The 21,736-nt window shown below is 41.8% G+C and overlaps 1 protein-coding gene across 1 annotated transcript in view; it reads left to right on the plus strand.

The window, feature by feature from the left end:
* Nucleotides 1–21,736, plus strand: part of LOC102853765 (titin-like) — a 294,430-nt gene that overhangs the window by 260,994 nt on the left and 11,700 nt on the right. The window contains exons 314-340 of the mRNA XM_006878955.1: nt 9–305; nt 1,632–1,919; nt 2,019–2,318; nt 2,567–2,869; nt 2,970–3,275; nt 3,386–5,152; nt 6,108–6,401; nt 7,025–7,312; nt 7,431–7,730; nt 7,837–9,903; nt 10,003–10,305; nt 10,622–10,927; nt 11,018–11,308; nt 11,397–11,693; nt 11,808–12,113; nt 12,971–13,276; nt 13,361–13,642; nt 14,021–14,614; nt 14,737–15,024; nt 15,111–15,410; nt 15,791–16,093; nt 17,069–17,371; nt 17,481–18,065; nt 18,190–18,495; nt 18,611–18,910; nt 20,595–21,170; nt 21,272–21,577. Coding sequence (XP_006879017.1) covers nt 9–305; nt 1,632–1,919; nt 2,019–2,318; nt 2,567–2,869; nt 2,970–3,275; nt 3,386–5,152; nt 6,108–6,401; nt 7,025–7,312; nt 7,431–7,730; nt 7,837–9,903; nt 10,003–10,305; nt 10,622–10,927; nt 11,018–11,308; nt 11,397–11,693; nt 11,808–12,113; nt 12,971–13,276; nt 13,361–13,642; nt 14,021–14,614; nt 14,737–15,024; nt 15,111–15,410; nt 15,791–16,093; nt 17,069–17,371; nt 17,481–18,065; nt 18,190–18,495; nt 18,611–18,910; nt 20,595–21,170; nt 21,272–21,577 — 12,162 coding nt within the window. The remainder of the gene's footprint in view (nt 1–8; nt 306–1,631; nt 1,920–2,018; nt 2,319–2,566; nt 2,870–2,969; nt 3,276–3,385; nt 5,153–6,107; nt 6,402–7,024; nt 7,313–7,430; nt 7,731–7,836; nt 9,904–10,002; nt 10,306–10,621; nt 10,928–11,017; nt 11,309–11,396; nt 11,694–11,807; nt 12,114–12,970; nt 13,277–13,360; nt 13,643–14,020; nt 14,615–14,736; nt 15,025–15,110; nt 15,411–15,790; nt 16,094–17,068; nt 17,372–17,480; nt 18,066–18,189; nt 18,496–18,610; nt 18,911–20,594; nt 21,171–21,271; nt 21,578–21,736) is intronic.

Genomic DNA, 21,736 nt, shown 5'->3' on the forward strand with positions numbered 1-21,736 from the left:
CTTAACAGAACCACCGAGAAATGTTCGCGTCACTGACATCTCAAAGAACTCTGTCAACCTTTCCTGGCAACAACCAGCTTTTGATGGAGGAAGCAAGATTACAGGTTACATTGTTGAGAAAAGGGACCTTCCAGATGGCAGATGGACCAAGGCCAGCTTTACCAACGTTATTGAGACTCAATTCAGTGTCTCTGGCTTGACTCAGAATTCCCTTTATGAATTCCGTGTCTTTGCTAGGAATGCTGTTGGTTCCATAAGCAATCCATCAGAAATTGTAGGTCCCATCACATGCATCGATTCTTATGGTAAGCATTTTTAGGATTCTAAGTAATAACATCAATTTAGCCTTCTCTGTTTCTAATATAATAGCTTTTATTACATACCTTGGTCTGACTTATTTTTTTGGAAGAAACTGGGAACTAGCTTGAGTTTTGGGAAGATCTGTTAATTTCTCTAGATTTAAATAGCAAGATATCTAAAGACCTTCCCACCCTGACCTTTTAGGACTCGTTAGCGATAAGAGCTAGTGCTTCTGTTCTATTTTAAGTTATCCAGAGTCAATAATTAAAATCATGTTTGAGTTTTCAGAAAATATTGCTGATAAGTAAACAAAAGCATAAGCGGAGACTTAGATGCTCATATCATTAACAGCAGCTAACAATTTCTGGATATTTTTATGGACTATCTCCAATAGTTCTAACAGCTCTAAAAATAGCCCCATTTTAATAAGAGAATTGAGGTTTGGTGGAGTTATGGAACTCCGCACAGGTCAAGTAGCTTATCAGAGAGGGAGAGAGGGAGTATTCAAACCCAACCAGACAAACTTTAGAACCTTCTCGATCTTGCTGGTGGTCCAAATTACACAAACTTGGCCATTTTGGAAAGTGACTGATGCACTTCAACTCACATAGGGTTTCAAAAGTACAATTTCCAGAGAGTTGGGTATCTGATGATACTGCTAAATGCTCTGCATTTTTGGGGAGGACACTGAGCCACTACAGTGTGTAGGTGATCCACTCCTACCCTCATGCTGATAACCCCAGGGCTGCTCTTTATGCGTCCGGATTTGCAGACATTGAGTCATTATGACTGTGGGACTCTAGTGCAAGTCAGCTTCATTTTGTTGCTCAGAAGTACTAAGCCAGTTTTGTCAGAAAACCTGTCATATGTACAGAGAGCTCTATGAATAGAGAATTTAGACTTCAAAGATCTGGAGTGAACTGTACAAATTTGAGTATATGCTCTGAAAAGAGAAAATAAAAAGAAAAGGAGATGTTTCGGGGGAGAGGGGTGAGAGGCTAGAGTGAAAGGAAATGCATAGTATAGCTTCTTCAGGGCTGTTCTAACATCTCCCACTCCACCACTGAAATAATGAGATAAAAATACAATGAAAAGGTGTCAAGAGCCTTATGAAACAAATAGTGTTACTGGCTTACGGAGCTTTCCCACAATCTTTTATCCACATGTGGGACAGAAGAGTGGCTTATAAACTGGAAATTTTGAAAATAGGTGAATTAGAACTATGCATGCGTGCATTTTTTAAAAAACATAAGGACCGATGATCTTAATTGAAAGTGGTTGAAATACTTTTTTACAATCCTCTAAATGTTTCTCATCTGTTCCTCTTGCAGGTGGACCTGTAATTGATTTGCCTCTAGAATACACAGAAGTTGTCAAATACAGGGCAGGAACATCTGTGAAACTGAGAGCTGGCATTTCTGGCAAACCTGAGCCTACAATTGAGTGGTATAAAGATGATAAAGAGTTACAAACCAATGCCCTGGTGTGTGTTGAAAATAGCACTGATCTTGCATCTATACTCATCAAAGATGCCAATCGCCTTAATAGTGGAAGCTATGAATTGAAACTGAGGAATGCCATGGGCTCAGCATCAGCTACCATCAGAGTGCAGATCCTTGGTGGGTGCTGAAATACAGGCCACCATCATATTCTGCCAAACTACAGCTCAGTGGCCTTCTGAGAAACACTAACATATTGTTTTATTTTTTCACTGACAGACAAACCAGGACCTCCAGGTGGACCAATTGAATTTAAGACCATTACTGCTGAAAAGATAACCCTCTTTTGGCGGCCTCCAGCAGATGATGGTGGTGCAAAAATAACCCACTTCATCGTGGAAAAGCGTGAGACAAGCCGAGTAGTGTGGTCTATGGTGTCTGAAAATTTGGAAGAGTGCATCATCACTACCACCAAAATTATCAAAGGAAATGAATACATCTTCCGTGTCCGAGCTGTGAACAAATATGGAGTTGGCGAGCCATTAGAATCTGATCCCGTTATTGCAAAGAATGCATTTGGTGAGATGTGATTTCCTTGAATCAGACACTTGAAAAATGTAGGATTAAGTACAACCAACCATTCCTCTAGCCTTTGAATATGGCCTCTTGGGATGAATTCCTTTTGTATCACATCTCCTCTCCTCACCACCCTTTTCACAAAGACAAAGTCTCAAATATGACGCTAATATGAATTGATAGGGTTTGAGGTTTAAAAGGTAGAAGTTGTTAGCACTGTTGATTCTGAACCCACTTTCCTTTCTACACAGTTACACCTGGACAACCAAGCATCCCAGAGGTGACAAAGATGACCAAGAATTCAATGACTGTTGTCTGGGACAGGCCAACTGTAGATGGTGGTAGTGAAATAAGTGGCTATTTCCTTGAAAGACGAGACAAGAAGAGTCTCGGATGGTTTAAAGTACTAAAGGAGACTATCCGTGACACCAGACAGAAAGTAACAGGACTTACAGAAAACAGTGAATATCAATATCGGGTCTGTGCTGTGAATGCTGCTGGCCTGGGTCCATTTTCTGAACCATCTGACTTTTACAAAGCTGCTGATCCTATTGGTAAGTGCTCCTAGACATCTTAGACACAGCATCTTCACATGTGTCTTCTTCTGTCTGACTAAATTGTACATAACTGTGTCATTTTGAATGATCCTTCTAGATCCTCCAGGCCCACCAGCTAAGATCAGAATTTCTGATTCAACTAAATCATCCATCACTCTTGGCTGGAGTAAACCTGTTTATGATGGAGGCAGTGCTGTTACTGGGTATGTTGTCGAAATGAGACAAGGAGAGGAAGAGGAATGGACTATCGTGTCCACCAAAGGAGAGGTCAGAACTACAGAATATGTGGTGTCTAATCTGAAACCTGGAGTCAATTACTACTTCCAGGTATCTGCTGTGAACTGTGCTGGACAAGGAGAACCTATAGCAATGACTGAACCCGCACAAGCTAAAGATATACTTGGTATGTACTTACTAGTCCATGTGTGTTCATCTTTCCCTAGAGAATTTCCAGAAATATCTCTATTTTCTTGCTCTTGAAATTCATTCTCTATGTCCATTTTATGTCTACAGAGGAAGCAGAGATCGACCTAGATGTGGCTCTCAGAACCTCTGTTATAGCTAAAGCTGGTGAAGATGTACAAGTGTTGATTCCCTTCAAAGGCAGACCTCCACCTACTGTCACATGGAGGAAAGATGAGAAAAATCTTGGCAGTGATACCAGATACAGCATTCAAAATACCGATTCATCGTCATTACTCATTATTCCTCAGGTTACTCGCAATGACACAGGAAAATATGTTCTCACAATAGAAAATGGAGTTGGCCAACCCAAGTCTTCCACTGTGAGTGTTAAAGTGCTTGACACGCCAGCAGCCTGCCAGAAACTACAACTCAAACATGTTTCTCAAGGCACGGTCACTTTGTTCTGGGACCCTCCTCTCATTGATGGCGGGTCTCCCATAATTAATTATGTCATTGAAAAGAGAGATGCCACCAAGAGAACATGGTCTATTGTGTCACACAAATGTTCCAGCACATCCTTTAAGGTAACAGATCTGTCAGAGAAAACTCCATTCTTCTTCAGAGTTCTCGCAGAAAATGAAATGGGAATCGGAGAGCCCTGTGAAACTACAGAGCCAGTGAAGGCTGCCGAGGTGCCAGCTCCAATAAGAGATCTCTCAATGAAAGACTCAACAAAGACGTCTGTTGTGCTGAGCTGGACCAAACCTGATTTTGACGGTGGTAGCATCATCACGGAATATGTGGTGGAAAGGAAAGGCAAAGGCGAACAAACATGGTCACACGCTGGCATAAGCAAGACATGTGAAATTGAAATTGGCCAACTTAAAGAACAATCAGTGCTAGAATTCAGAGTATCTGCCAAAAATGAGAAAGGACTGAGTGATCCTGTCAGTATTGGGCCAATTACAGTGAAAGAACTTGTCATTACACCCGAGGTCGACTTGTCAGAAATCCCTGGGGCACAGGTCACTGTGAGAATTGGGTACAATGTACACCTTGAGTTACCTTATAAAGGAAAACCCAAACCATCTATCAGCTGGCTCAAAGATGCCTTGCCATTGAAAGAAAGTGAACATGTTCGTTTCAGTAAAACTGAAAACAAAATTACTCTGAATATCAAGAATGCCCAGAAAGAGCATGGAGGGAAATACACAGTTATTCTTGATAATGCAGTTTGTAGAAACTCATTTCCCATTATGGTCATCACACTTGGCCCACCATCGAAGCCTAAAGGGCCAATCCGATTTGATGAAATCAAAGCTGACAGTGTCATCATGTCCTGGGATGTGCCTGATGATGATGGAGGAGGAGAAATTACTTGTTACAGCATTGAGAAGAGGGAGGCTTCACAAACTAACTGGAAAATGGTGTGTTCAAGCGTTGCCAGGACAACTTTCAAAGTTCCTAATCTAGTGAAAGATGCGGAATATCAGTTTAGGGTGAGAGCAGAAAACAGATATGGAGTCAGCCAACCACTTGTTTCAACTATTATTGTGGCAAAGCACCAGTTTAGGATTCCTGGTGCCCCAGGAAAGCCAGTTGTATACAATGTGACTTCTGATGGCATGTCACTCATGTGGGATGCTCCAGTTTATGATGGTGGCTCAGAAGTTACAGGATTCTATGTTGAAAAGAAAGAAAGAAATAGCATACTCTGGCAAAGAGTTAATACATCCTCAATATCTGGCAGAGAATATAGAGTTACTGGACTAATAGAAGGCCTGGATTACCAGTTCCGTGTTTATGCTGAAAATTCTGCTGGCCTAAGCTCACCTAGTGACCCAAGTAAATTTACATTAGCTGTTTCTCCAGTAGGTAAGTGACTGTATACTATTCACATAGATTTATTTCAACTATTAAATGTACTATTAACCAATAAAAGCATACTTGAGGCATGTTACTAGGAGAGGCTTATTCCTTGGAGGAGGACATGATGCTCAGAAAGGCAGAGGGGCAGAGGGTTGGCAAAGGAGAGAAAGTCCCTCAACCAGGAGGACTGACACTGTGGATGCCGCAGTGGGCTCTAGTGTATCAGGAAGTGTGATGTTGGCACAGGATAGGACAGGGTTCAGACCTGTTGTTCATAGCATCACTGTGGGTCATAGTTGACTCAACAGCACCTAACAACATCAGTAACAAATAAAACCAAACAGTACTTTTCTTCTATGTATTACCTTTCCCTGCCTCCAAGGAGTAGCCTGGTTTAACCCTCTCTAGGGTGAATCTGTTTGTTTTTTTGGCAGTCCATGGTACATTCAAGGCTACTCCTTGGAGGCAAGGATTCTGGGGCTTCGTCTGACATACTTTGGACATGTTGTAAGGAGAGACAGGTCCTTGGAGAGGGACATCATGCTTGGTAGGGCAGAGGGACAGTGCAGGAGGGGAAGACCCTCTATGAGGTATATTGATTCAGTGACTGGGGTAATCGGGATGGGTGTGTCAGAGGCAATGCGATTGGCATGGGATAGAGCAGGGTTTAGGGCTGTTGTACATAGGGTCGCTATGAGTCGCAAATGACTCGATGACACATAACAACAACAACAGCATTACCTTTCCACATATCTTCTGATGGCTAAAAATTGTCCAAGAAAAGCAGAAAGCTTGTTTTTTAATAAGTCTTATAAAATAATAATAATTCTTATTTTTATTAAACAAGGTTGACATTAATGCCTAAAGTGAATTTGGGGTTGTCTTTGTTATCTTTTTCTTCCATTGATGATTAACTAGATGCAAATAATGACACATTTCACTTCCAAATGATATTTTTCAGACCCACCAGGCACTCCGGACTACATTGATGTTACCCGGGAGACCATCACACTTAAGTGGAATCCCCCATTACGTGATGGAGGCAGTAAGATCGTGGCCTACAGCATAGAGAAGCGGCAAGGCAGTGACCGTTGGGTTAGATGCAATTTTACTGATGTCAGTGAATGTCAGTACACAGTTACAGGGCTTAGTCCTGGGGATCGCTATGAATTCCGAATCATAGCAAGAAATGCTGTTGGGACTATAAGCCCGCCCTCACAGTCTTCAGGCATTATTATGACAAGAGATGAAAATGGTAAGAATATTCAAATTCTTAAAAAAGTCTTTTTGGCCTCTGACCTGTAAAATGGGAACAGAAACATGACTTCCAAACAGATTGCCCAAGGTTACTATGTGGATTAGTAAGAGACAATGTAACTGATTCTGATTCTTTACTTCAGCCCATTCCCATGTAGTAATAGGCAAGCGGGAGTCAGTTTTCAGCTTTGTAATTTTAGTCATTTTTAAGAAAGAAAGGAAAAGTCTCTTAAGAATAACACTACATCTTTACTGGTGTTATGAAACAATATACATCCAACAGACACACCATCGCCTTGCTTCAGGCCAGCCAGTGTCTTCCCACAGGAAGCTGTTTGACTGTGCAGCAGTAATAAGGAGAAAATTATTTCTCATTATGTCTTTTTTTACCAATAACATTACAAGATTAATGATAGATATTATAAATGGGACAACCTAAATATATGCAAATGTTTAACCCACAGTCTAAATTTTCCACTGTCAATCTACTTCTGAAGTAACTTTTGGCAACACAGTCTGTCATTACCCTCCAGGCTTTATGCTTTAGCCCTACTTGAAACCGTATTCAAGTCTGTATCTATTAACCCAAACTAATACACAGTAATTTTATTCTTTTTATAGTTCCACCAACAGTAGAGTTTGGCCCCGAGTATTTCGACGGTCTCATTATTAAGTCTGGAGAGAGCCTTCGAATTAAAGCTTTGGTACAAGGACGGCCCGTACCTCGAGTAACTTGGTTCAAAGATGGAGTAGAAATTGAAAAGAGGATGAATATGGAAATAACTGATGTCCTTGGATCCACCAGCCTCTTTGTTAGAGATGCTACTCGGGACAATCGTGGTGTATATACAGTGGAAGCCAAAAATGTTTCCGGCTCCACAAAAGCAGATATTACAGTAAAAGTACAAGGTACTTTGGGGGGAAAAAATCTTAATTTTTAGTTTATGGGGTTTGTATTAAAGAAATCCCTAGTTTTACGTTAATGAACACAGGAAAAGACACTAACTCTGAGACTTTTTCTTTATAGATACACCAGGAAAAGTTGTTGGACCAATAAGGTTTACCAATATTACTGGTGAGAAGATGACACTCTGGTGGGATGCTCCACTCAATGATGGCTGTGCTCCTATAACTCACTATGTCATTGAAAAACGGGAGACCAGCAGACTTGCTTGGGCACTAATTGAAGATAAATGTGAAGCACACAGCTACAATGCCATTAAACTAATAAATGGCAATGAATACCAATTCCGGGTGTCTGCCGTTAATAAGTATGGTGTTGGCAGGCCACTTGAGTCTGACCCAGTGGTTGCTCAAATACAATACAGTAAGTACCCATTTTTACTCACTGGTACTTTAGAAAGATTTCTCTTTAAAAAGAATAACTTTCTAAGAGAATGTGCCTCATTGAAGTTTTCCCTCCTACTTTACAGCTGTCCCTGATGCTCCGGGCATTCCAGAACCTAGCAATGTGACAGGCAATAGCATTACCCTCACGTGGGCTAGACCAGAATCAGATGGTGGCAATGAAATTCGACATTATATCCTTGAGAGGCGAGAAAAGAAAAGCACGCGGTGGGTAAAAGTGATCAGCAAACGACCGATCTCTGAGACGCGATTCAAAGTCACTGGTCTGACAGAAGGCAACGAATATGAATTCCATGTCATGGCTGAAAATGCTGCAGGAATAGGACCTGCAAGTGATATCTCAAGACTAATTAAATGTAGAGAGCCAGTCAACCCACCAAGTGCTCCCGCTGTGGTCAAAGTGACAGACACATCAAAAACAACTGTGAGCTTAGAATGGTCCAAGCCAGTGTTTGATGGCGGCTTGGAAATAATTGGATATATCATTGAAATGTGCAAAGCTGACTTGGGAGACTGGCACAAGGTGAATGTCGAGGCCTGTGTGAAAACAAGGTACACGGTCACGGACTTGCAAGCAGGTGAAGAATACAAATTCCGGGTCAGTGCTATAAACGCTGCTGGAAAAGGCGACAGCTGTGAAGTGACTGGCACAATCAAAGCCGTTGACCGACTAACGGCTCCTGAGTTGGACATTGATGCAAACTTTAAGCAGACACACATTGTTAGAGCCGGGGCCAGCATTCGCCTCTTTATTGCCTATCAGGGTAGACCCGTTCCCACAGCTGTGTGGAGCAAACAGGACTCCAATCTTAGCATTCGCGCTGACATCCATACCACAGATTCCTTCAGCACCCTCACTGTGGAAAACTGCAACAGAACCGATGCTGGGAAATACACCCTTACTGTAGAAAACAACAGTGGCAGTAAGTCGATCACATTTACTGTGAAGGTCTTGGACTCTCCAGGACCCCCTGGCCCCATCACCTTCAAGGACGTGAACCAAGGATCTGTAACACTGATGTGGGATGCACCTCTCCTTGACGGTGGTGCCCGCATCCATCACTACGTGGTAGAGAAACGAGAGGCAAGTCGCCGTAGCTGGCAGGTTGTCAGTGAAAAATGTACTCGTCAAATCCTCAAGGTTGGTGACCTGGCGGAAGGTGTTCCATACTATTTCCGAGTTTCTGCAGAAAATGAGTATGGGGTTGGTGAGCCCTATGAAATGCCAGAACCAATTGTAGCCACCGAACAGCCCGCTCCACCTAGGAGACTTGATGTTGTTGACACAAGCAAGTCATCCGCCGTCTTAGCTTGGCTGAAACCTGATCACGATGGAGGCAGCCGAATAACTGACTACCTGCTTGAAATGAGACAAAAAGGATCTGACTTCTGGGTTGAAGCTGGCCACACCAAACAGCTGACTTTCACCGTGGAGCGTCTCGTTGAGAACACCGAATATGAATTCAGAGTGAAGGCAAAGAATGATGCTGGTTACAGTGAGCCCAGGGAAGCCTTCTCTTCAGTCATCATCAAGGAGCCTCAAATTGAACCCACTGCTGATCTCACAGGAATCACCAATCAGCTCATAACTTGCAAAGCAGGAAGCACTTTTACCATCGATGTGCCAATAAGTGGCCGCCCTGCCCCTAAAGTAACGTGGAAACTTGAAGAAATGAGGCTTAAAGAGACTGATCGAATGAGTATCACAACTACAAAGGACAGAACCACGCTGTCAGTAAAGGACAGCATGAGAGGAGATTCCGGGAGATACTTCCTGACCCTGGAAAATACAGCTGGTGTTAAAACATTCACCATCACAGTGGTGGTCATCGGAAGGCCAGGCCCAGTGACTGGTCCCATTGAGGTTTCATCTGTCTCAGCTGAATCCTGTGTCCTCTCATGGGCAGAACCTAAAGATGATGGAGGCACCGACATTACGAATTACATAGTTGAAAAGCGTGAGTCAGGGAAAACGTCTTGGCAGCTCATCAATTCCAGTGTCAAGCGCACTCAGATTAAAGTCACTCATCTCACAAAATACATGGAATATTCTTTCCGTGTCAGTTCAGAGAACAGATTTGGAGTCAGCAAGCCTGTAGAATCAGCACCGATAGTAGCTGAGCATCCATTTGGTAAGAAAGACTAAACTCATTGTCAGTTCTCTCTTGATAAGCCTTTCCTCTGGATTGCACCACATTATATTCTTATTTGATATTTTTGTTTATCTTTAGTCCCACCAAGTGCTCCTACGAGACCTGAAGTCTACTATGTGTCTGCCACTGCCATGTCTATTCGCTGGGAAGAACCATACCACGATGGGGGCAGTAAAATCATTGGCTACTGGGTTGAGAAGAAGGAGCGAAACACCATCCTTTGGGTGAAAGAAAACAAAGTACCTTGCTTGGAGTGCAACTACAAGGTGTCTGGGTTAGTGGAAGGACTCGAATATCAATTCAGAACTTACGCACTCAATGCTGCAGGTGTTAGCAAAGCCAGTGAAGCCTCAAGACCTGTAATGGCTCAAAACCCAGTTGGTATGTATCAGAATTTAAGGGCATGTACATGAATGCATATCTAACTACTGACATATTGGTTAAGTGTTCAGCTGTTAATCAGAAGGTGTATGGTTTGAGTCTACCAGCAGCTCCACAGGAGAAAGATGTGGGAATTTGCTTCTGTAAAGATTTTTACAGTCTTGGAAAGCCTATGGGGTAGTTCTAGTCCATTCTATAGGGTAACTTGGGATCATAATTGACTCAATGGCAATGGGTTGTATATTTGGTGTGTATATGCCTATTTGGTACTACGAGACTCCAGAGTGGTATTTTTAACCTTATTTTTGCACCCTAGATGCACCAGGAAGACCAGAGGTTACAGACGTCACCAGATCAACAGTGTCACTGATTTGGTCTGCCCCAGTATATGACGGAGGCAGCAAGATCGTAGGCTACATCATAGAACGTAAACCAGTCAGTGAAGTGGGAGATGGCCGCTGGCTCAAATGCAACTATACCATCGTATCGGACAACTTTTTCACTGTGACGGCTCTCAGTGAAGGAGACACTTACGAATTCCGAGTGCTGGCCAAGAATGCAGCCGGTGTCATCAGCAAAGGGTCAGAATCTACAGGGCCTGTTACTTGCCGAGATGAGTATGGTAAGAAAGAGTCAACATTCTCCTCTTTAAACTGTCACAACATAGGTACAAATTGTCAGATATTCATCTATCTGATCTACTTGTTAACAGCTCCACCCAAGGCCGAACTGGATGCCAGATTACAGGGCGATCTGGTGACCATCAGAGCAGGCTCAGATCTTGTTCTTGATGCTGCAGTTGGTGGCAAACCTGAACCCAAAATCATCTGGACCAAAGGCGACAAGGAACTAGACCTCTGTGAAAAGGTGTCTTTGCAGTACACAGGCAAACGAGCAACTGCTGTGATCAAGTTCTGTGACAGAAGTGACAGTGGGAAATACACCTTAACAGTGAAGAATGCCAGTGGGACCAAGGCTGTGTCTGTCATGGTCAAAGTCCTTGGTAAGACTGTCAAAGTGCCATTATAATATTTTTAAGTGTGTGAAGAAAGGAATATTCTTGTCACTGCATGCCATTATGTCTGTTTCAGATTCCCCTGGTCCCTGTGGGAAGCTCACCGTCAGCAGAGTGACTGAGGAGAAGTGCACTTTATCCTGGAACCTGCCTCAGGAAGATGGAGGAGCAGAAATCACACACTACATTGTGGAAAGACGTGAGACAAGCAGGCTTAACTGGGTGATTGTTGAAGGTGAATGCCCAACCCTATCGTACGTGGTGACCAGACTCATCAAGAACAATGAGTACGTCTTCAGAGTGAGGGCAGTGAACAAGTATGGACCTGGTGTGCCTGCTGAGTCAGAGCCAATTGTTGCCAGGAATGCATTCAGTGAGTAGAAACACTTCATCCATTTGGTAGTTAAACTGTAAAAAAATCTAGGGTCATCTCAATGCTGATTTGGTATCATTCTGACCATCCTTGTTTTTAAAAAACTATAAACAGCTATTCCATCACCACCTGGCATACCTGAAGAAGTAGGCGCTGGCAAGGAGCATATCATCATCCAGTGGCTAAAACCCGAATCTGATGGTGGCAATGAGATCAGCAACTACCTTGTGGACAAACGTGAGAAGAAGAGTCTGCGCTGGACACGTGTCAACAAGGACTACGTGGTGTATGATACTAGACTCAAAGTGACTGGCCTCATGGAAGGATGTGACTATCAGTTCCGGGTGACTGCAGTGAATGCGGCTGGGAACAGTGAACCCAGTGATGCATCAAACTTCATCTCATGCAGAGAACCATCATGTGAGTTCTAAGAATCAATCCTAATTCTAACCCACTAAAGCCATATTACAAATCATTATCTAACATCCCATCTACAAAAACTACAACTTATGGTCTAGAAAAGTATATGTTTATTAGCGTGATCTCCAATGTAGTGTATTCAGAGAACATCTTAACTACAACTTCTCTTAAGTTAGCAAATAATATTACTGAAAATCATTGTAGTATTTTCCAACTTAGGAAAAAATTATTCCACTGCCAATATGAAAAGGATGTCTTTTAGAAGTTTTCCTAAAATGGAAAAAAAAATGCACTGTACTAACAATAACTACTAAAAAAGGGGAAAGGCTACATCCCTTTTCAGAAGAAACTTAGCAGGAGCATGAAGTCTAGTATTTTAATAAGTAATTGACAAAATTACGGTCACAAGAGCACCAAAAGTAATGGCAGGTACTTTTATGGAGTTTAGCCCCAAGAATTACAAGTAATACAGCTATGGGACTAAATGAGAATATGGAGAAAACTTCTGTACTTATTGGAAACACATGTCAACAATTATACTAACCCTGTGAAATATGAGCAACTCAAGAAAAATCCTTTAAACAGGAAGTTTAGCTATGAGGGGAAGCATGCAGCCAAAACAACAAGAAAGAAACAATGATCTTTTCAAAAGTACTTCATTCTTATAATAATAAGGATGATGATTATACAAAATGCAGGGCTGATCTGTACTATCAAACAGGCCCAGTTATCAAGCCTGTTTTGGTGAGTGTGGACTGATAGCAGTAATGCCTTTGTGAATTATGAAAACCAACATCACACATCTCAAAGTTTTCTTATTTGTGTAATATATGCATTCATCTTATTAAATTCCACAGACACTCCTGGACCACCTTCTTCCCCAAGGGTTGTAGATACCACCAAGCGCAGCATTAGCTTGGCATGGACCAAGCCCATGTACGATGGAGGTGCTGACATCATAGGATACGTTCTTGAAATGCAAGAAAAGGACACTGATCAGTGGTATCGTGTGCATACCAATGCCACCTTAAGAAATACTGAATTCACTGTGCCAGACCTCAAAATGGGCCAGAAATACTCTTTCAGAGTTGCTGCTGTGAACATAAAGGGTATGAGTGAATACAGTGAATCAACTGCCGAAATTGAGCCTGTGGAAAGACTAGGTATTTATGACATAAACTTTTAGGTGAATTCTTCTCCCATCACATCTGCTTATAAATTAATCGAGCTTGACATTTACTTTCCAGAAATACCAGATCTTGAGCTTTCAGAGGATCTAAAGAAGACTGTGACCATCAGGGCTGGGGCCTCACTACGCCTGATGGTATCTGTATCTGGAAGACCACCTCCCACCATTACATGGAGCAAGAAGGGCATTGACCTCGCAAGCCGGGCAATTATTGACACCACTGAGAGCTACTCTTTACTCATTGTGGACAAAGTTAATCGGTACGATGCTGGAAAATACACAATTGAAGCTGAAAATCAATCTGGCAAGAAATCAGCGACGGTTCTCGTTAAAGTATATGGTGAGCATCTAATTGAAATATCGACTATGATTGGAGTAAGGAGTTCCTGGGTGGCACAAATGGCTAAGCACTGAGCAAATACTAAGTACAAACAGGCCTGGCAATCTGCTTCTGTAGGGTCACAACTTTGAAACCTCCTGGGGAGTGCAGTTCTACTCCAACACTCATGGGGGCGCCATGAATTGGAATTAAACTCATTGCCAGCTAACACCAGCAGCATGATAAAAGTTAATTCTCTAAAAATATACACTTTGACCTATGATTAATCACCTTTCAAGAGAGGAACTACACTAATTATGTTTTCGTGTCCCCCAAAAAAGTATCAACTCTATGAGCTAGGAGTTATGAATAATGTGGATTTCTTATTCTATTTTTCAGATACTCCTGGTCCCTGCCCTTCAGTAAAAGTTAAGGAAGTATCAAGAGATTCTGTGACTATTACTTGGGAAATTCCCACAATTGATGGTGGCGCTCCAGTTAACAATTACATTGTTGAGAAACGTGAAGCTGCCATGAGAGCGTTCAAAACAGTTACCACCAAATGCAGCAAAACACTTTACAGGATTTCCGGCCTTGTGGAAGGAACCATGTACTATTTCAGGGTGTTGCCAGAAAATATTTATGGCATTGGCGAACCTTGTGAAACATCTGATGCAGTCCTGGTTTCAGAAGTGCCATTGGTGCCTACCAAGTTAGAGGTGGTCGATGTCACTAAGTCAACTGTTACCCTGGCTTGGGAAAAGCCACTCTATGATGGTGGTAGCCGACTCACAGGGTATGTTCTTGAGGCCTGCAAAGCTGGCACAGAGAGATGGATGAAGGTCGTTACCCTGAAGCCCACAGTCCTGGAGCACACAGTTATTTCCTTAAATGAAGGGGAAGAGTACTTATTTAGAGTGAGGGCACAAAATGAAAAAGGTGTGTCGGAACCAAGAGAGATCGTCACAGCTGTGACCGTACATGACTTGAGAGGTATGTACTGGTTTTAGATAGTCCAAAAGTAATAATAATAAAGGAAAACATTCAAAATTTGTGACACTCTACCATTGGATAGAATTGTTAACTAAAAAACATCTCCAATTTCTTTTTCATAGTGTTGCCAACAATTGATCTTTCTACAATGCCTCAAAAGACCATCCATGTCCCAGCTGGCAGACCAGTAGAACTAGTGATACCAATTGCTGGCCGTCCACCTCCTACTGCTTCCTGGTTCTTTGAGGGTTCCAAACTGAGAGAATCAGAACGTGTTACTGTTGAAACTCAAACTAAAGTAGCTAAATTAACTATCCGTGAAACCACTATAAAAGATACTGGAACATATACCCTTGAATTAAAGAATGTAACTGGAACTACTTCAGATACAATTAAAGTTATCATTCTTGGTAAGGAAGTATGACAACTATTATAAACAAGTTGCTTATTTTTACTGCAAGGGAAAAGTAATATCCTGGGCTTCTTTTTCTTTCAGACAAGCCTGGTCCACCAACTGGGCCTATCAAGATTGATGAAATTGATGCTACCTCAGTTACCATTTCCTGGGAACCTCCTGAATTGGATGGTGGTGCTCCATTGAGTGGCTACGTCGTAGAACAACGTGATGCACATCGTCCAGGATGGCTGCCAGTTTCTGAATCTGTGACTAGGTCAACATTTAAGTTTACCAGACTCACGGAAGGAAATGAGTACGTGTTCCGAGTGGCTGCAACAAATCGCTTCGGAATCGGCTCATACCTGCAGTCTGAGGTCATAGAATGCCGCAGCAGCATCAGTAAGTACTTGGGCACCTCCACCGTTCTCCCCAGCTCTGAATCGATTTGTGTCAGCAAAGGAATTTGTAACACAGTCTGATATACATAAAAACAGGTCACAAGCAAAATCTCCCTGATGTTTCTAAATATCTCTTCTGGAAGTGTTCAACATTAATAAATAGACTTTTTAAAAAAAAATGTAATCACTCCTATGAAAGAAAGAGGAAAACAAGATATAGTGTGGAGGAGGGGGAATACACAATGTATGCTAAGTAAATGTTTATAGAATGAAAGTAAAGAAAAATGAAAATAGCCACTAAGATCTTAAATACTATTTAAGAAACCAACTCTAATTTTTTTTCTCATTGCTGTATTTTTGCTTAACTCTGTCTTGCTGCAGGTATTCCTGGACCTCCTGAAACATTACAGATATTTGACATCTCTCGTGATGGCATGACCCTTACTTGGTATCCACCTGAAGACGATGGTGGCTCCCAGGTGACTGGATACATTGTGGAGCGCAAAGAAGTGAGAGCAGACAGATGGGTCCGCGTAAACAAAGTTCCAGTGACAATGACGCGGTACCGCTCTACCGGCCTTATTGAAGGCTTAGAATATGAACACCGTGTCACAGCCATTAATGCAAGAGGGACTGGTAAACCCAGTCGTCCTTCCAAACCCACTGTTGCCATGGATCCAATTGGTAAATACATTTTAAGCAAGGTTTATTGAAGTTTAATTTTTATATAGTAAAGTCTTTTTAAGTATACAATTCTAGGAGTTAGTTTTTTTGTTTGTTTGTTTGTTTGTTTGTTTTATTTTTTTTTCTAGGAGTTTTTAAAGCTGTAAACTGTTGCAAAACCACATCACAATCCAGATACAGGATACTTCTGTCACCCCAAAAGCTTCTTTATATCGTTTTGGAGTTGGTACTGTCCCATTACCTCAGACCCTAGTGAACACTGCTGTATGAAAATGCATATTCTTCTCTTAAATGTGTTTCCTCCTCTTTAAAATAGGAATCATAATATATGCCTGTTGTTGTTTGAGTCGCTTGTGACTCACAGTGACCCCATGTACAACAGCCATAAAACCTGCTCTATCCTGTGCCAACTGTACTGTTTTTGACACACCTACCCTCATTACCCCAGTCACTATCAATCCATCTCATCAATGGTCTCCCTCTCTTTCCCCGTCCCTCCGCCCTTCCAAGCATGACTTCCCTCTTCAAGGACTGGTTCCTCCTTGCAGCATGCCCAAAGTATGTCAGACGAAGCTTCAGAATCCTTGCCTCCAAGAAGCAGCCTTGTCTCACCCTCTCTAGGATGAACTTGTTTGTTATCCTAGCAGTCCATGCATATTCAACACTCTTCTCCAGCACCACAGCTCAAAGGCATATGCCTAGATCAGTAAAAATATAACAGGTTAATATTTCTGAAAGCAGTTGGTTTTTTAAAATTGCTCATAAAAAGGAAGAAAGAGTTCTGATCACAAAATATATTAAGAGGAAGAAGGAAGCAAGAGTCTTCAGTATTTTTAATTGATAGATGAAATTTCTTCAGAATACATATTCTAATGCAACAGTACATGTTTCAACAATTTAATGAATTCATTAGATGTCACAGTTGATTTTCAGCTCTAGCAACCTTTGTGAGGATGTCGTTGTTGTCTTACTCAGCTCCTCCAGGAAAGCCACAAAACCCAAGAGTTACGGATACAACAAGGACATCCGTTTCCCTGGCCTGGAGTGTGCCAGAAGATGAAGGAGGATCTAAAGTCACAGGCTACTTGATTGAAATGCAAAAAGTAGATCAACATGAATGGACCAAATGCAACACCACCCCCACCAAGATTCGGGAGTACACCCTAACACATCTACCTCAGGGCGCTGAATACAGATTCCGTGTCCTAGCTTGTAATGCTGGTGGACCTGGGGAACCCGCAGAGGTACCAGGAACAGTCAAAGTCACCGAAATGCTTGGTAAGCCATACTGATCATTTTCCTTTTTTCAACAATTGCCCTAAGACATTTTCTTTCCCCTAAAACAATTCTAAACTATAACCCTATATTTCTCCCCATTTCTCCCCAGAATATCCTGATTATGAACTCGATGAAAGATACCAGGAGGGTATCTCTGTAAGACAAGGTGGAGTCATCAGACTCACCATACCAATCAAAGGAAAACCATTCCCAGTATGTAAATGGACCAAGGAAGGCCAAGATATTAGTAAACGTGCCATGATTGCCACCTCCGAAACACACACTGAGCTGGTGATCAAAGAAGCTGACAGGGATGATTCTGGTACTTACGACCTGGTTCTGGAAAACAAATGTGGCAAGAAGGCTGTTTACATCAAGGTCAGAGTGATTGGAAGTCCCAACACTCCAGAAGGCCCACTTGAATATGATGACATACAAGCTCGTTCTGTGAGAGTCAGCTGGAGAGCTCCTTCTGATGATGGTGGTGCTGACATTACAGGATACATCCTTGAGAGGCGAGAAGTACCTAAAGCTGCCTGGTATACCATTGATTCCAGAGTCCGTGGTACATCTCTGGTGGTAAAAGGCCTCAAAGAAAATGTGGAATACCACTTCCGTGTTTCAGCAGAAAACCAGTTTGGCATAAGCAAACCCCTGAAATCTGAGGAACCAGTCATACCCAAAACACCACTGAGTAAGTACTACTTCAATCAAAAAATTCTAATATTCTTTAAGTTCCTCTTTCCTTCTGGGATGAATACTGACAGATTAAGAGTCTGACCTCTAATGCATGTGTGCTTTACACCCACTATTTTCAGACCCTCCAGAGCCTCCAAGCAATCCTCCAGAAATACTTGATGTGACCAAGAGCTCCATTAGCCTGTCCTGGTCCCGGCCCAAAGATGATGGTGGCTCTCGTGTCACTGGCTACTACATTGAACGCAAGGAAACATCAACTGACAAATGGGTCAGACACAACAAGACTCAGATAACCACCACGATGTACACTGTCACCGGCCTCGTGCCTGACGCCGAATACCAGTTCCGCATCATCGCACAGAATGATGTTGGTCTGAGTGAGACCAGCCCTGCTTCAGAACCCGTTGTTTGCAAAGATCCATTTGGTAAGTAAAAAGTTTCTGAAGGGGTTCGAAATCAAATAAATCTTCCCTCCCCCCCCCTTTGCCCTTTTTCCCTTCTTTAGCAATAAAATGTATTCCTTGCTTTAAAATATTTCAGATAAACCAAGCCAACCTGGAGAACTTGAGATTCTTTCAATATCCAAAGACAGCATCACTCTCCAATGGGAAAAACCTGAATGTGATGGGGGCAAAGAAATCCTCGGATATTGGGTTGAATATAGACAGTCCGGAGACAGTGCCTGGAAGAAGAGCAATAAGGACCGTATCAAGGACAAGCAGTTCACCATAGGAGGTCTGCTGGAAGCTACTGAGTATGAATTCAGGGTTTTCGCTGAGAATGAAACTGGACTTAGCCGACCTCGAAGAACTGCTATGTCTGTAAAGACCAAGCTAACATGTAAGTAGCTTTTCATTCTTTACAGATGAATTACACAGTAGGCTACATATTGAGGTTAACTCATCCTCTTTACTAAATAAATCTTCAGAAAGTTTTGTTGGAGAGCGTGTATTTGCAGAGACATCAAACTCTGACATATACACATGCAGGCCATAGTTGATAAGTTCTAAAGGAAACATTACCTCAGCAAGAGATGTTAGCTACAAGGAAGTCAGCATATTCCTGGAAAAAATGTCTCCCTCTAATGCACTGGTTTCTGAATCCTTCCTAAAATCATTTGAAAGGTCAACAAATACAGTCCATATCACTGAGCTTAAGTATGGGCAAGAATAATGCAAGTTTATGGAATTCAGAGACAACATCCATTTCCCCCAAATCTTATGTATTGCTAATAACTCTCCCAATCATAAATTCCTCTACAAAAAAAAAAGTTCCTCTACAAAATGATACAAAGAGATATGATCAATGAATTTCTGTTTTTCATATAACTAGGAAAATCACTGAGGGAGATTATAAGAATTAGACTTATTTTTTTTTCTATATTTTATTAATTTTCATAAACATTTACAGAGATTTTGGGTTTCCATTCATTCATTGTTGCACTATTCTCTCTACCCTCCTCCCAGTTTGTTCTTGTCCAAATGCCACAGTGCTTGTCAAAGCCAGTTCTGATTAATCTTCTTTGTCAGTGTGTCCTTTGCCATTCCCTATCACTCCTCCCTGAGAGAGACTTCACCCTGATTCATAAGGAAAAGGGGATGGTGTATTCTCTTAGCTACGTCCTGCTGAAAAGGGACGCTGTGGGTTTCAGGGTGAAGATCTTCTCTCACTACTCTAAAGGGCCCCTTTGGCAGTAGGAAACACATAGACTATTATGGAGATTGATTTTGGGATTTAGATGCACTCTTATTGATTGTGCTTGGCCATACATGTTCATATCCTTGAAGATGTATCATGGGGGTGTTGCAACCTAGAAGACACAAATTTGACTAACAAGTTATAAGTACATGAGTCCAAAAATTATGGAAAAGTAAAAGAAAAGATTCTTTCATTGTTTTACAAACCCTCCCCCAGGTCCCCTCCACCATGTAGCCCTCGCTCTAGTCTCCTGTGATGACAGAAATACCTAGTTATATATCTCTTTTAAACAGTTTTCTCCCTCCTCTGTTTCAGTGCAGTATACATTATTGAACCCATCTTACTCAGTCTCTCCCCAACCCCAAGGACAGTCCCATTCTACAACAGTGGCATCGTGTAATATTTGTCCTTTTGTGACTGGGATATTTCACTCAGCATAATGTTCTCCAGAGTCAACCATTTTGAATAATATTGCATGAGTTCCTTGTTTTTTAATGCAGCATAGTATTCCATTGTGCGAATATACCACAGCTTCTCCGTTTGTTGATGGGCACTTAGGTTGTTTCCAACTCCTTGCTATTGTGAACAAAGCTGCAATAAACATGGGTGTGCATAAGAATTAGACTTATAAAAATAGAAATCCAAGTTCTCTATAAAGTTCTCTACTTTCATTAAAATCTCAGTTAAAAAAATTAGACTTAGACATAAATCATAATATTTACTAAAGTGTTAGTCACAGGATAAATTTGTTCCAAGTATGTACAAAGAACAGGGATTCTAGATACAGCATTTACAAATAATACATTTAATATTTCATAACTTACAGCTGGAGAGGCCCCAGGAGTACGCAAAGAAATGAAGGATGTTACCACCAAACTAGGTGAAGCTGCCCAACTCTCATGCCAGATTGTGGGAAGGCCTCTTCCTGATATTAAATGGTACCGATTTGGCAAAGAACTCATCCAAAGCCGGAAATACAAGATGTCTTCAGATGGGCGCACACACACTCTGACAGTTATGACAGAGGAACAAGAAGATGAAGGTGTCTATACCTGCATAGCTACCAATGAGGTGGGAGAAGTGGAAACCAGCAGCAAGCTTCTCTTGCAAGCAACACCACAGTTCCATCCTGGCTACCCACTAAAAGAAAAATATTATGGTGCCGTGGGTTCTACTCTTCGACTTCACGTTATGTACATCGGTCGTCCAATACCTTCTATCACTTGGTTCCATGGCCAGAAGCTTTTACAAAACTCTGAAAATATTACTATTGAAAACACTGAGCACTATACTCATCTTGTTATGAAGAATGTCCAACATAAGACTCATGCTGGGAAATACAAAGTTCAGCTCAGCAATGTCTTGGGAACAGTTGATGCCATCCTTGATGTGGAAATACAAGGTACCTTCTTTTCCTTTTCAGGGCTTTATATTGTTAAAGAAAAAAACAAAATCTTGAGAAGCATTCATTGAAAATCACCACAATTGTCTCTTTTTTAACAGATAAGCCAGACAAACCGACAGGACCAATTGTGATAGAAGCTCTGTTGAAGAACTCTGTTGTGATCAGCTGGAAACCCCCAGCAGATGATGGAGGCTCCTGGATCACAAATTATGTGGTAGAGAAATGTGAGGCCAAAGAAGGTGCTGAATGGCAATTGGTGTCTTCAGCCATCTCAGTGACAACCTGTAGAATCGTGAACCTCACCGAAAATGCGGGCTATTATTTCAGAGTTTCAGCTCAAAACACCTTCGGCATCAGTGAGCCTCTGGAAGTCTCATCAGTTGTGATCATCAAGAGTCCATTTGGTGAGTGCAACCTGATTGCTATTATCTCCATATGGTAAAATCCACTTCCATAGAAAACCTTTTAACAGAAGCAAATTTTAGAATCTTGTTGTTGTTGTTGTTGTTATGTGCCGTCGAGTCGCCTGCGACTCATAGCGACCCTATGTACAACAGCCCTAA

Source organism: Elephantulus edwardii, unplaced genomic scaffold (assembly GCF_000299155.1).
Source record: "Elephantulus edwardii isolate Elephantulus edwardi_28Jun2011 unplaced genomic scaffold, EleEdw1.0 scaffold00001, whole genome shotgun sequence".
Taxonomy (NCBI): Eukaryota; Metazoa; Chordata; class Mammalia; order Macroscelidea; family Macroscelididae; genus Elephantulus; species Elephantulus edwardii.